The sequence below is a fragment of the Schistocerca piceifrons genome, chromosome 2 (assembly GCF_021461385.2).
Source record: "Schistocerca piceifrons isolate TAMUIC-IGC-003096 chromosome 2, iqSchPice1.1, whole genome shotgun sequence".
Taxonomy (NCBI): Eukaryota; Metazoa; Arthropoda; class Insecta; order Orthoptera; family Acrididae; genus Schistocerca; species Schistocerca piceifrons.
Window position 1 is genome coordinate 946,587,682 of NC_060139.1, and position 12,195 is coordinate 946,599,876.

A 12,195-nucleotide genomic window follows, 5' to 3' on the forward strand; every position below is an offset into this window, starting at 1 on the left:
CAATGGTCCGAAATAAATTTCAAGAAAGAAAGTAAACGTAATCAAAAAAGAAGAGGCTGATGGAATAGGAACAGGTCAACCATCATGGCAGATGTGTTCCCGCCAAAAGCGTTGGAGATGACTGCAAATAAGCTCTTCTTGAAGGTATGTACGTAAAGTGACATCTACTTCATTTGGCTGGAGATGCAAAGACTAAGATGCTTTCAGTCGACAATAGCTGAACAATGGGAACAACTCTTCTCATGATATATAAAATGAAAAAAAAAAATGTTCCAAATCACTACTTGCCTGGTCTTATCATAGTTGATAATGCCCGACAGGGATTAGATAGTTGTACCTTTCGATTACGCGCAAAAACTTCCTGTAGCTTAGCTAAAAACTAATATAATACTTTATGCGAGACAACTATAGTATTTCGTAACAAGTGTTCACGATATTTTCAATGATGTAGTCGTAGTCATCACATACCATGGCACATTTGCAAAGAATAGGCAGAACTAAGTGAAGATCAACACTAGTTGACTTTCAGCTAGCTATACAGCAATGTAATCAAGATTGTGTAGTCGAAAACTACAGACTTCAAGCTTCGATTTACTTTCTTGATGAATGAGAGCCAAAACTTTTTCACTACACTAATTGCCTGTGGAGAGGGAGAAGATGAATTGAGTTTGGACATGATCAAAACTCGCAACAATAGTGAAGAGGACCAGAGAGAGCATGATTTGTTCAGTTCTAGGCATCTTTAATTTGGCATTTCGTTTTCTTGTGCTGTTGTCTTGAACAGCCGTGAGAAATAGTAGATCTGGTATGGCTGCCGGTGGTGCAGACTTCCTTAGCAGTCCGTTGCCCGGGAACACCATCTTGGAAATTGTGAAGACGTCACCAGCCTGTAATTGTGGAGCCCAAGAGCAAGCCGTTCAGCATATTGTCGGAGACTGGCCTCTGACAAAGTACCCAGGACCTTCAGTAGCTTAACTGATGCTGCTCCCTCTGCTTAAATGTATCTGTTTAATTAACCATTCTAATTTTATAGTTTAAAATTTCTCCTTTTAGTATTATTGAATTATTAATGTTCAGAATTTAAACAGATTAACTTTGCACCTAAATCCTTAAATGTATACTTTTAATCCATATGTATTTCTTAATATTTTCCGTGTCCGCCCCCGGTAGCTAAATGGTCAGAGTGACGGATTGTCTAACCTCTGTGCCCGGGTTCGATTCCCGGAGGGATCGGGGAATTTTCCCCGCCCAGGGACTGGGTGTTGTGCTGTCCTCATCACCATCCTATCATCCTCATCGGCTGCAAGTCGGCGAAGTGGCGTCAAATTGAAAGTGCCCTATCTACTTCCAACTAAATTATCTGAAGAGAGAAACCTGTGTCAGTGAGAACGCCACTTCGACAAAAATTTCCTTGTAGCAGGCTCAACGTTAAATTATTACTATGTCAAAGGAACGTTTTAGGTACACCTACCTAGGAAGCAATATAAAAATACAAGTGAGAACAAAATTACACATAGCGATTTACAAAGTTTTACTGCACTCCTGAAAAATGTAAATTATTGAGAAGGGCTGTTTTCGTAATCAGCTCCTCAGCTGCGCAATATCGAGCAGTAAAAGAATGTAAAATCTGCTGCAACATACCAACGCGTAATCACTTACGCACGGCAACAGGAGCGCTCGTTATTACTGTACAAAATGTAACACTGAGATATGGCCAACTTTTACGAAACATTACTATGACATAACCACAACATGGAGAAAAATTCGTCACCCCCTTTCCCAAGGATACCGTAACACCGTCTCTATTCTTGATTATAGCGTGCTTCGAGGAATTCACAAGTTTCTTCGTGTATGCCATACTCAGCTGATGCCGCTCACTGATGATTAAATCACACAGAGATACCAAGCTGCAGAGTTGTTCATCGTTAACTGTTGCTTCGAATATTCTCTAACATTTTTTATGGCATTAAGATCGAGTGAAACTTTCTTGCAGATTAAAACTGTGCGCCGGCCCGAGACCCGAATTCGGAACCTTTGCCTTCCGCGGGCCTTCCGTCGCAGAGAGGAAATTTCATTCTGGAAACACCCTCCAGGTTGTGATTAAGTCATGTCTCAGCAATATCCTTTCTTCCAGGAGTGCTAGTCTTCTAAGTGTCGCAGGAGAGCCTCTGTGAAGTGTGGAATGTAGGAGATGAGGTACTGGCGGAAGTAAAGTTGTAAGGACGTGTCGTGAGTCGTGCTCGGGTAGCTCGGTAGAAAGGCAGAGGTCCCCGAGTTGAGTCTCGGCCTGGCACATAATTTTAATCTACCAGGAAGTTTCAAACAGCTTACACTCCGCTGCACAGTGAAAGTTTCATTCTGAACATCGTGTGATTTAGCGATGCTGTAGTGTCCCCGAATGTTCGTCGAACCAGAAACGTGTGCGTGCAGCCCTGTGAACACGGCTGTCGTCACCTTGAAATCCGGGAGTGTCCACAACACATTCAGCATGAAGAAGTGGAATAAGGAGCAATACATGGTCACCGAGAATGTTGAAATGAACACTACACGGTCCCAGAAGGCCAGCACCCAGTTTCTGCCATGTTTGGCCTACTGAAAACGTGCATCTTGATGTGCTGCTGTGGACAGGGCTTTCTGCTAACTGCCAGATTTCAAATGTCCACTGCACGCAGTTCCCTTGGCAATCTTTGCTTGGAAATTGGCTTCGACGGACATACATCACTGAAATTGGCAATTCGTGCCGGGTTGAACCCGACTATCATTGACACAAGGCGTGACACTCGACTCCGGTCTCTGCTGATTGTGACCTTTTTACGACCAGTCCTTAGGCCGTGTAACATGTCTTCGAATGGTACACCATTCCGTGTAAGAGATGAGAAGCAATCCGCAGTGCTACACCAACAAACCGGGCAATGTCTTTCACGATATGGTCAAGAGCACGCCCAAACGTAATAGCTTCTTCCCGCGACGTCTCGACGTCTACCCTCCTCGCAACAGCCCTTCAAAGACGCTAAACCATTGGCTACCTCAGGGATCTGTCCACGCCCAACTGCTGTTTTATCTTTGCATGTCCCATATGCTCAAAATTAGATCTCGGTGAGTTTGGATATGCCGATGACTGGGTGCTGGCATTGGGACACGGAAATTTAGAAGAAGCGGAAATAGTTAATATAAGAAAAGACTGATTGTTTTGTCACTTGTTGTTCTGCTCGGAGCTGTGAATAGACATCTTATTCTTGACTTTACCGGCTCTCGGTCGATAATAAATTGCTCGGTGATATGTGTTTCGCAGTATGATAAGTGTTTTATCAACACACCAATAAAACGAGATGGCATTCCTACTTAAAAATCAAAGTACTTGGAGCTCATCATTCAAGATAAAAATAGCGTTGCTTATTAGCTTCCTAGATTTCGCTGTTTGTCAGCAAAGAATCTGCGACCAATGGAGAAGATTACCTACCGGACGTAGGGACATTTACACAGAGTGATTCTGCGGTGATGTTACAAACTTTGAGGGATTATGAAGAAGGGTAAAAATGTATAAATTTGATACAAGGAACCCTGGTCCGGAGACGACAGAGTCGAAACACATATGCGAAAATCGTTGTGATACCTTTTTGACGGTGGAGCTCTTCTACTGCAAACTCCTTGCTTTCCATATTTTGGAATGAGGTATTATGGAGAAATACAAGAAAAAGTTGCCTAATACACATGTGCTCCTAAAAGCGTACCTTAAGAGCTATGAGCAATTGTTGAGAAAAAGTGACATGTTTTACAGTAGTAAAGATGAACATGTGCTAATAGCTCCTAAGCTGTGCACTTTGTGAGCTTAAGTTTATTGTACTTTTTTCCTGGTTTTGCTACATACAACCGACTCCCAAAACATAGAAAGCAAAGAGTACGGAGTAGATGGGAGTCCACTGTCAGGGGTATCACAACGATTTTCGCTTGTATGTTTCGACTCGATTGTTTCTGTACCAGCGTCCTTTATCTCAAATTTATTCACTCACTCTTCTCCACAATCCCTGAAAATTTGTAACATCATCGCGGAATCTGCCTGTAAAAGAGGTAAGCAAATCTTTTAGGACTTCCTCTTGCAGTTCATCTGACGTAGCCACTTACACAAAGAACTTACGGTGTTAGCATGATTGACGAGTCTTTTGGGAGATAAACGCGAATGTGTGGTTCTACTTCGTCGCTGAGTTCAGTATAAAACAGGTCGTAGTTAGCACAAATGTATTTGAAATGTAAGCGCTTCGATTGTCCCCGTCTAACTGGGCGTAAATTTTACGCACGGCCTACCTTACCTTGCGCAACGTCGGGGAATGTCTTACATGCGTCATGGGGCATATGCACATTTTGCTGCTGGTATACGACGAAATCTAATGTGCCAATATGGTCCAAGATAGATAGGCCGAGCAGGGCCTGTACATTGACCTCAATGATCACCTGATCTTAATCCGCTGGATTTTTCTGTCTGCGGTTATCTCTAAGTGATAGATTGAAGAACTGCAGCAGGGAATTGTATAGTCGATTGTATTTGAAAGAGTTCGTAACTCACTACCGATACGAGTATATTGTCTCCAATGTGAGGACGACACGTGGAACATCTTTAACGGGTACGAGGGTACAGTAAATTGCAACATGTAACGTGTTCAAATAGTATTGTATCTGTAGTTGAGATAGGCCTTGGGCGCAAATTGAAACCAGTCATGTAGGGTATTAACCGGAAAGTATACATTTCAATACATTTATATGAACTGCGACAGTATTTGAGAGTGAAGTTAGTGGCGAATCGTAACCACATATTCGCAACTATCTCGCAAACGGCTTGTTTGCGAACCCATGCTTACTGGGACTCCTCGCTTCTACACGGTCCAGTCACCTTAATGTGACCACCGCCTATGTTCAAAATCAACGTGGAATAACCACTCACGCGCGGCAGGTCGTAACACTAGCTATGGAGGATATACACTCCTGGAAATGGAAAAAAGAACACATTGACACCGGTGTGTCAGACCCACCATACTTGCTCCAGACACTGCGAGAAGGCTGTACAAGCAATGATCACACGCACGGCACAGCGGACACACCAGGAACCGCGGTGTTGGCCGTCGAATGGCGCTAGCTGCGCAGCATTTGTCCACCGCCGCCGTCAGTGTCAGCCAGTTTGCCGTGGCATACGGAGCTCCATCGCAGTCTTTAACACTGGTAGCATGCCGCGACAGCGTGGACGTGAACCGTATGTGCAGTTGACGGACTTTGAGCGAGGGCGTATAGTGGGCATGCGGGAGGCCGGGTGGACGTACCGCCGAATTGCTCAACACGTGGGGCGTGAGGTCTCCACAGTACATCGATGTTGTCGCCAGTGGTCGGCGGAAGGTGCACGTGCCCGTCGACCTGGGACCGGACCGCAGCGACGCACGGATGCACGCCAAGACCGTAGGATCCTACGCAGTGCCGTAGGGGACCGCACCGCCACTTCCCAGCAAATTAGGGACGCTGTTGCTCCTGGGGTATCGGCGAGGACCATTCGCAACCGTCTCCATGAAGCTGGGCTACGGTCCCGCACACCGTTAGGCCGTCTTCCGCTCACGCCCCAACATCGTGCAGCCCGCCTCCAGTGGTGTCGCGACAGGCGTGAATGGAGGGACGAATGGAGACGTGTCGTCTTCAGCGATGAGAGTCGCTTCTGCCTTGGTGCCAATGATGGTCGTATGCGTGTTTGGCGCCGTGCAGGTGAGCGCCATAATCAGGACTGCATACGACCGAGGCACACAGGGCCAACACCCGGCATCATGGTGTGGGGAGCGATCTCCTACACTGGCCGTACACCACTGGTGATCGTCGAGGGGACACTGAATAGTGCACGGAACATCCAAACCGTCATCGAACCCATCATTCAACCATTCCTAGACCGGCAAGGTAACTTGCTGTTCCAACAGGACAATGCACGTCCGCATGTATCCCGTGCCACCCAACGTGCTCTAGAAGGTGTAAGTCAACTACCCTGGCCAGCAAGATCTCCGGATCTGTCCCCCATTGAGCATGTTTGGGACTGGATGAAGCGTCGTCTCACGCGGTCTGCACGTCCAGCACGAACGCTGGTCCAACTGAGGCGCCAGGTGGAAATGGCATGGCAAGCCGTTCCACAGGACTACATCCAGCATCTCTACGATCGTCTCCATGGGAGAATAGCAGCCTGCATTGCTGCGAAAGGTGGATATACACTGTACTAGTGCCGACATTGTGCATGCTCTGTTGCCTGTGTCTATGTGCCTGTGGTTCTGTCAGTGTGATCATGTGATGTATCTGACCCCAGGAATGTGTCAATAAAGTTTCCCCTTCCTGGGACAATGAATTCACGGTGTTCTTATTTCAATTTCCAGGAGTGTACAAACCGTGTCGGGAGGACGCGGAGAAACTGTACAAGAGTTGTAATGCGATACGGAGTGATTTATCTAATGTCCAAAAGGACATGGTCATTAGCTTTCGAGCCAAGGGTGGAAGCATTTCCGATCACAAGGACATGCGTGGCGTGTATAGAGACTACTATACGGACCGTAGCAATGTCTATTCCTTTTTACAGCAGGGGGGCCTCGTGAACCTCAGTGATTCGCCACGCACCGGGCCGCTGTTGAAGGCTGCAACCCCGGAGAAGGTCGGAGACTTTGAGCCAGTAACTTTGAACGACCGGCGTGTGCAACTGCGAACATAATCGCAGCAGTTCAACATTTCCTATGATGCGGTGTACGCCACTGTTCTTGACACGTTGAAATTTCGTAAAGTTAATGCTTGCTGGGCACCTAAGAACAGGAGACACAACCACAAGGGCCAGCGAATGATGACAACCTTGGATCTCTTAACGCACTGCGCCGCAGAAGGGCATGACCTTCCGAAACCAATCGTCAATGATGAAGAGTCGTGGACGTACTACTACACGCCCGAAACCAAGCAAGTCTCCATGGAGTGGAAACATTCTGGTTCCCCAATACGAAAAAATTCAAAATGACTCAGGGATATGCATCGTGGGTTATTGTTGGACTTTGATGAAGACGGGACCGCTGTGAATGCTGCAGCCTACATTAAAACTTGCGTTAAGTTGGTTCGTGCCCTTCGTGACAAACGCCACAACATTAATGACGGTGTGAAACTTCTTCACGACAATGCACGCCCCTGCGTTGCTGCTCCTGTTCGTGAGGGAATCACCAAATTTGATTGGGAGCTGCTCCCGCATCCACCATACAGTCCGGACCTTGGTTCGTCGGATCTTCATCTGTTTGGGTCCATGAAGAAATTCCTGGCTGGCCAACGCTTTGCGACAGATACGGAAATAAAATCAGCGGTCCGAAGATTGCTACACTTCAACCAAATGGAGGTCTACGAATAGGGCACATTGAAACTGGTACCGCGATGGGAGAAATGTGTTCAGAACGTTGGTGACTACGTAGGAAAGTTGCTAAAAGATGTAAGTTCACTTGTGATATTTTTTTGTTTCGTTACTTATTAAAGCTTTTGGTAATAAAATTATTCTGTGTTTTTTCTGATCTTTCCTCGTATACTGTGCATGGCAAAATGGCGCTGTCCAAAACCAGCGCTAAAGGAACTGTAGTGCACCACAGGCCATAAATGACAATAAATGACACGAGTGAACGACGTGTACGGCCGAATATTGAGCAAGAAACCGCCCAGATGAACCAAGGGGCTACTAGCTGTGTCTCCTCAACTAGTGTTCAGTGAAAGTTGCTGCTTTCATTGGCGACGAATGTTGGAATTTGCACGCCAATACCGAACTGGACCTTGACTGACTGGCGACAGGTGGCCTTCTCGGATGCATTAAGTTTTATGGTCCACCGGACAGATACCAGTCGCGCGTATGGCGTGAAATGTCTGAAAGGAAACGCTCTGCAACCACGAGGGAGCGTCATGTTCTGGGAAATGTTTTGTTAGCACTTCCTGGGTGATCTCGTCATTCTGTAAGACACAATGGCTCAACGGAAATATGCATTTGTCCTTGTGGATCAGGACCATGTCAACGCCTACATGCACTTTGTTTCTCCTCGGCACGATGGCATCTACCAGCAGGACAATATAACGTGTCACACAGCCGGCAGTGAGCGTCCATAGTTCGAAGAGCACCAGGCTGTGTTTACTGTACTCAGCTGGCCACCAAACTCCCCGGATTTAAATCAAAGCCGCGCGAGGTAGCCGCGCGGTCTAGGTGTGCCATGTCACGGTTCGCGCGGCTTCCCCATCGGAGGTTCGAGTCCTCCCTCGGGAATAGTTGTGTGTGTTGTCCATAGCGCACGTTAGTTTGAGTTAGATTAAGTAGTGCGTAAGCCTAGGGACCGATGACCTCAGCAGTTTAGTCCCACAGAAACTTACCACAAGTTTCCAAATTTAAACCATATCGGGAATATGTGGGACCACCTAGATCGGGCTATTCGCGTCATGGATCCTCAGCCGAGAAACCTAGCGCAGTTGGCAACGGCACTAGAGTCGCAGGGCTCCACTTTCCTGTCGGTACCTTCCAGAACTTCCTCACTGACTCTCTTCCTGCACATCTCATATTGCAAACGATGGTTATTCGGGTTTCTGACAGACTGTATACAGGGTGAAAAGTATTTAAACAGACAAACTTTGGGAGGTTGTAGAGGACATCAAAACAAATATTTTTCCCTAATGTCATTTTTTCCTATGAGGATTCTTTAAACCGGTGGAGGCCGTATTACGCTCTTCAGTTGTTAGAGGCCATATTAAGATCTTCGGTAGTAGGCAACTGCTGTCCATCAGTGTAGTAGTGCGTTGTCTCTGTTTCCTAATGGAGCGATACATCTGCAGTGAGTACACTCATAAGGTTGTTGCATACTACGTGGCGCACCACAACGGACGAACTGCACAGCGGGTTTATCAATAACAATATCCTAATCGCCGTATCCCGCATCATACGACCTTTGCTGCTGTGTACCAACGTCTGCGGGAGACCGGGTCATTTAGCAGATTACCTGGACAGGGACGCCGTCGCACGGTAAGAACGCTGCAATTTGTGGAGCTGCCTTGCAGCATGTGGAGCGGGATCCTTCAATCAGCACTCGTGCAATTGCACGTAACATGGGGACGAATCAGACGAATGTAAGAACAGTCCTTCGAGAGCAATTGTTACGTCCATTTCACTTACAGCGTGTCCACAACCTGGAACTAGTTGATTATCCACCCAGAGCATTGCCAGAAGTGCTGGAAGACGTCCCGCTCCCTACAAGAGAACGCATGTGGGTCCAACATGACGGGGCGCCGGCACATTTCAGTCGTCGTCTGCGTTGATTCCTGGACCGACGGTTAACAGAAACGTGGATTGGCGGAGGTGGTCCTGTACCATGGCCTGCTCGATCCGCAGATATGTCCCTTCTGGATTTTTTTGTGTGGAGAGAGATGCGCAACCTTGTTTACGCAACTCCTATTACATTAGAAGAGGATCTGGTTGCCCGGATAGTAGCAGCAACAGGAACAATTAAGGATACCCCTGGGGTTTATGCCCGTGTCAGACAGACCATGATCCAACGGTGTAACCTTTGTTTACGTGTCAATGGAGGCATTTTTGAAAATCTACTGTAATTGTAATTGGGTTGTGTTAATGTGTAGTCTCTTGGTCATAAAAAATGGATAAGTGTTTGTTGGTTTAATTAATTTGCCGCCAGAGAAATCTTTCTCTACCGGTTTAAATACTTCTCATAGGAAAAAATGACATTAGGGAAAAATATTTGTTTCGATGTCCCCTACAACCTCACAGAGTTTGTCGGTTTAAATACTTTTCACCCTGTATGACTGGACACTGTATTATCGTACACTTTGACTCATGCAGGTTTTCGCTACTTATGATACAATATCTGCAAGTGAGCTACACTAGTGGCCTTTCAGCTTGGCTCCTTCAGCGGACCGCTTTGGCCTTGTTCCAGCTCTTCCAACGGACCTACCTGAGAGGAGAGAAGATCAGAACAGAGACAGGGGGGGCGGGGGGGGGGGGAGAGAGATAAAGTGAGAGAGAGAGAGAGAGAGAGAGAGAGAGAGAGAGAGAGAGGTAGTACTCACGAGGCGGACGGTGTTGCCGGCGCGCTTGAGCGCGTCGACGGCTGCGGCGTGCGGCACGTCGACGACGGAGACGTCGTTGACCTGGAGGATGGTGTCGCCGACGCGGAGGCGGCCGTCGGCGGCGGCGGCGCCGCCCGGGATGAGCTTGGTGATGTAGATGGCGCTGTCGTCGCCCACGTGCGGGTTGTCGGTGCCGCCCGCGATGCTGAAGCCCAGGCCCGCGCCGCCGCGCTCCAGCACCATCTCCTCGAACTCCCACTCCGCATCGCCGTTCACCTGCGCACAAGGAATCGCGTGTCAGGCCAGAACAGCTTAAATGCCTAAAACACACTACTGGGCATTAAAATTGCTACACCACGAAGATGACGTGCTACAGACGCGAAATGTAGCCGACAGGAAGAAGATGCTGTGATATGCAAACGATTAGCTTTTCAGAGCATTCACACAAGATTGGCGTCGGTGGCGACACCTACAACGTGCTGACATGAGGAAAGTTTCCAACCGATTTCCCATACACAAACAGCAGTTGACTGGCGTTGCCTGGTGAAACGCTGTTTTGATGCCTCGTGTAAGGAGGAGAAACGCGTACCATCACGTTTCCGACTTTGATAAAGGTCGGATTCTAGCCTATCGCGATTGTGGTTTATCGTATCGCAACATTACTGCTCGCGTTGGTCGACATCCAATGACTGTTAGCAGAATACGGAATTGGTGGGTTTAGGAGGGTAATACGGAACGCCGTGCTGGGTCCCAACGCCTCGTATCACTAGCAGTCGAGATGACAGGCATCTTATCCGCATGGCTGTAAAAAGATCGTGCAGCCACGTCTCGATCCCTGAGTCAACAGATGGGGACGTTTGCAAGACGACAACCATCTGCACGAACAGTTCGACGACGTTTGCAGCAGCAAGGACTGTCACCTCGGAGACCGTGGCTGCGGTTACCCTTGACGCTGCATCACAGACACGAGCGCCTGCGATGGTGTACTCAACGACGAACCTGGGTGCACGAATGGCGAAACGTCATTTTTTCGGATGAATCCAGGATCTGTTTAGAGCATCGTGATGGTCGCATCCGTGTTTGGCGACATCGCGGTGAACGCACATTGAAAGCGTGTATTCGTCATCGCCATACTGGCGCGTCACCCGGCGTGATGGTCTGAGGTGCCATTGGTTACAAGTCTCGGTCACCTCTCGTTCGCATTGACGGCATTCTGAACAGTGGATGTTACATTTCAGATGTATTACGACCCGTGGCTCTACCCTTCATTCGATCCCTGCGAAACCCTACATTTCAGCAGGATAATGCACGACCACATGTTGCAGGTCCTGTACGGGACAGCCGGCCGAAGTGGCCGTGCGGTTAAAGGCGCTGCAGTCTGGAACCGCAAGACCGCTACGGTCGCAGGTTCGAGTCCTGCCTCGGGCATGGATGTTTGTGATGTCCTTAGGTTGGTTAGGTTTAACTAGTTCTAAGTTCTAGGGGACTAATGACCTCAGCAGTTGAGTCCCATAGTGCTCAGAGCCATTTGAACCATTTGAACCTGTACGGGACTCTCTGGATACGGAAAATGTTCGACTGCTGCCCTGGCCAGCACATTCTCCAGATCTCTCACCAATTGAAAACGTCTCGTCAATGGTGGCCGAGCAACTGGCTCGTCACAATACGCCAATCACTACTCTTGATGAACTGTGGTATTGTGTTGAAGCTGCATGGGCAGCTGTACCTGTACACGCCATCGAAGCTAAGGTGGAAGGTACTGGAACATCCACTGTAATCACCCGATATGAGTCCGTGCGTTTACGACATGTTCGCCACAATGAAGAAACTTCTTCGCGACGCTCTCTACAACAGACGACATCATCTGTACCGTAGGGCGTTCCTTGAGAGTCATCGACATATATGGATGCGCTGACGGGAGGTGATCCAAATGCTGGGCGCTTATACTGAGGGCATGAAATATGGTGAAAGTCTGTCAATAAAGCCTAGTATGAATTATAACCGTTTTGCCACTAATTTTTATCCAGCCCATGTATATATGTGGTGTAATGAAGCTAATTACCAGTGCCTCTACATCTGTAGTGCATGGTGTAAGCTGAGAATATGGGT

The 12,195-nt window shown here is 47.8% G+C and overlaps 1 protein-coding gene across 3 annotated transcripts in view; it reads right to left on the reverse strand.

Moving 5' to 3' along the window:
• Positions 1–12,195, reverse strand: part of LOC124772611 (disks large 1 tumor suppressor protein) — a 921,529-nt gene that overhangs the window by 563,525 nt on the left and 345,809 nt on the right. For all 3 annotated transcript variants that reach the window (XM_047249337.1, XM_047249335.1, XM_047249336.1), the window contains one exon: positions 10,087–10,362. In XM_047249337.1, coding sequence (XP_047105293.1) covers positions 10,087–10,362 — 276 coding nt within the window. The remainder of the gene's footprint in view (positions 1–10,086; positions 10,363–12,195) is intronic.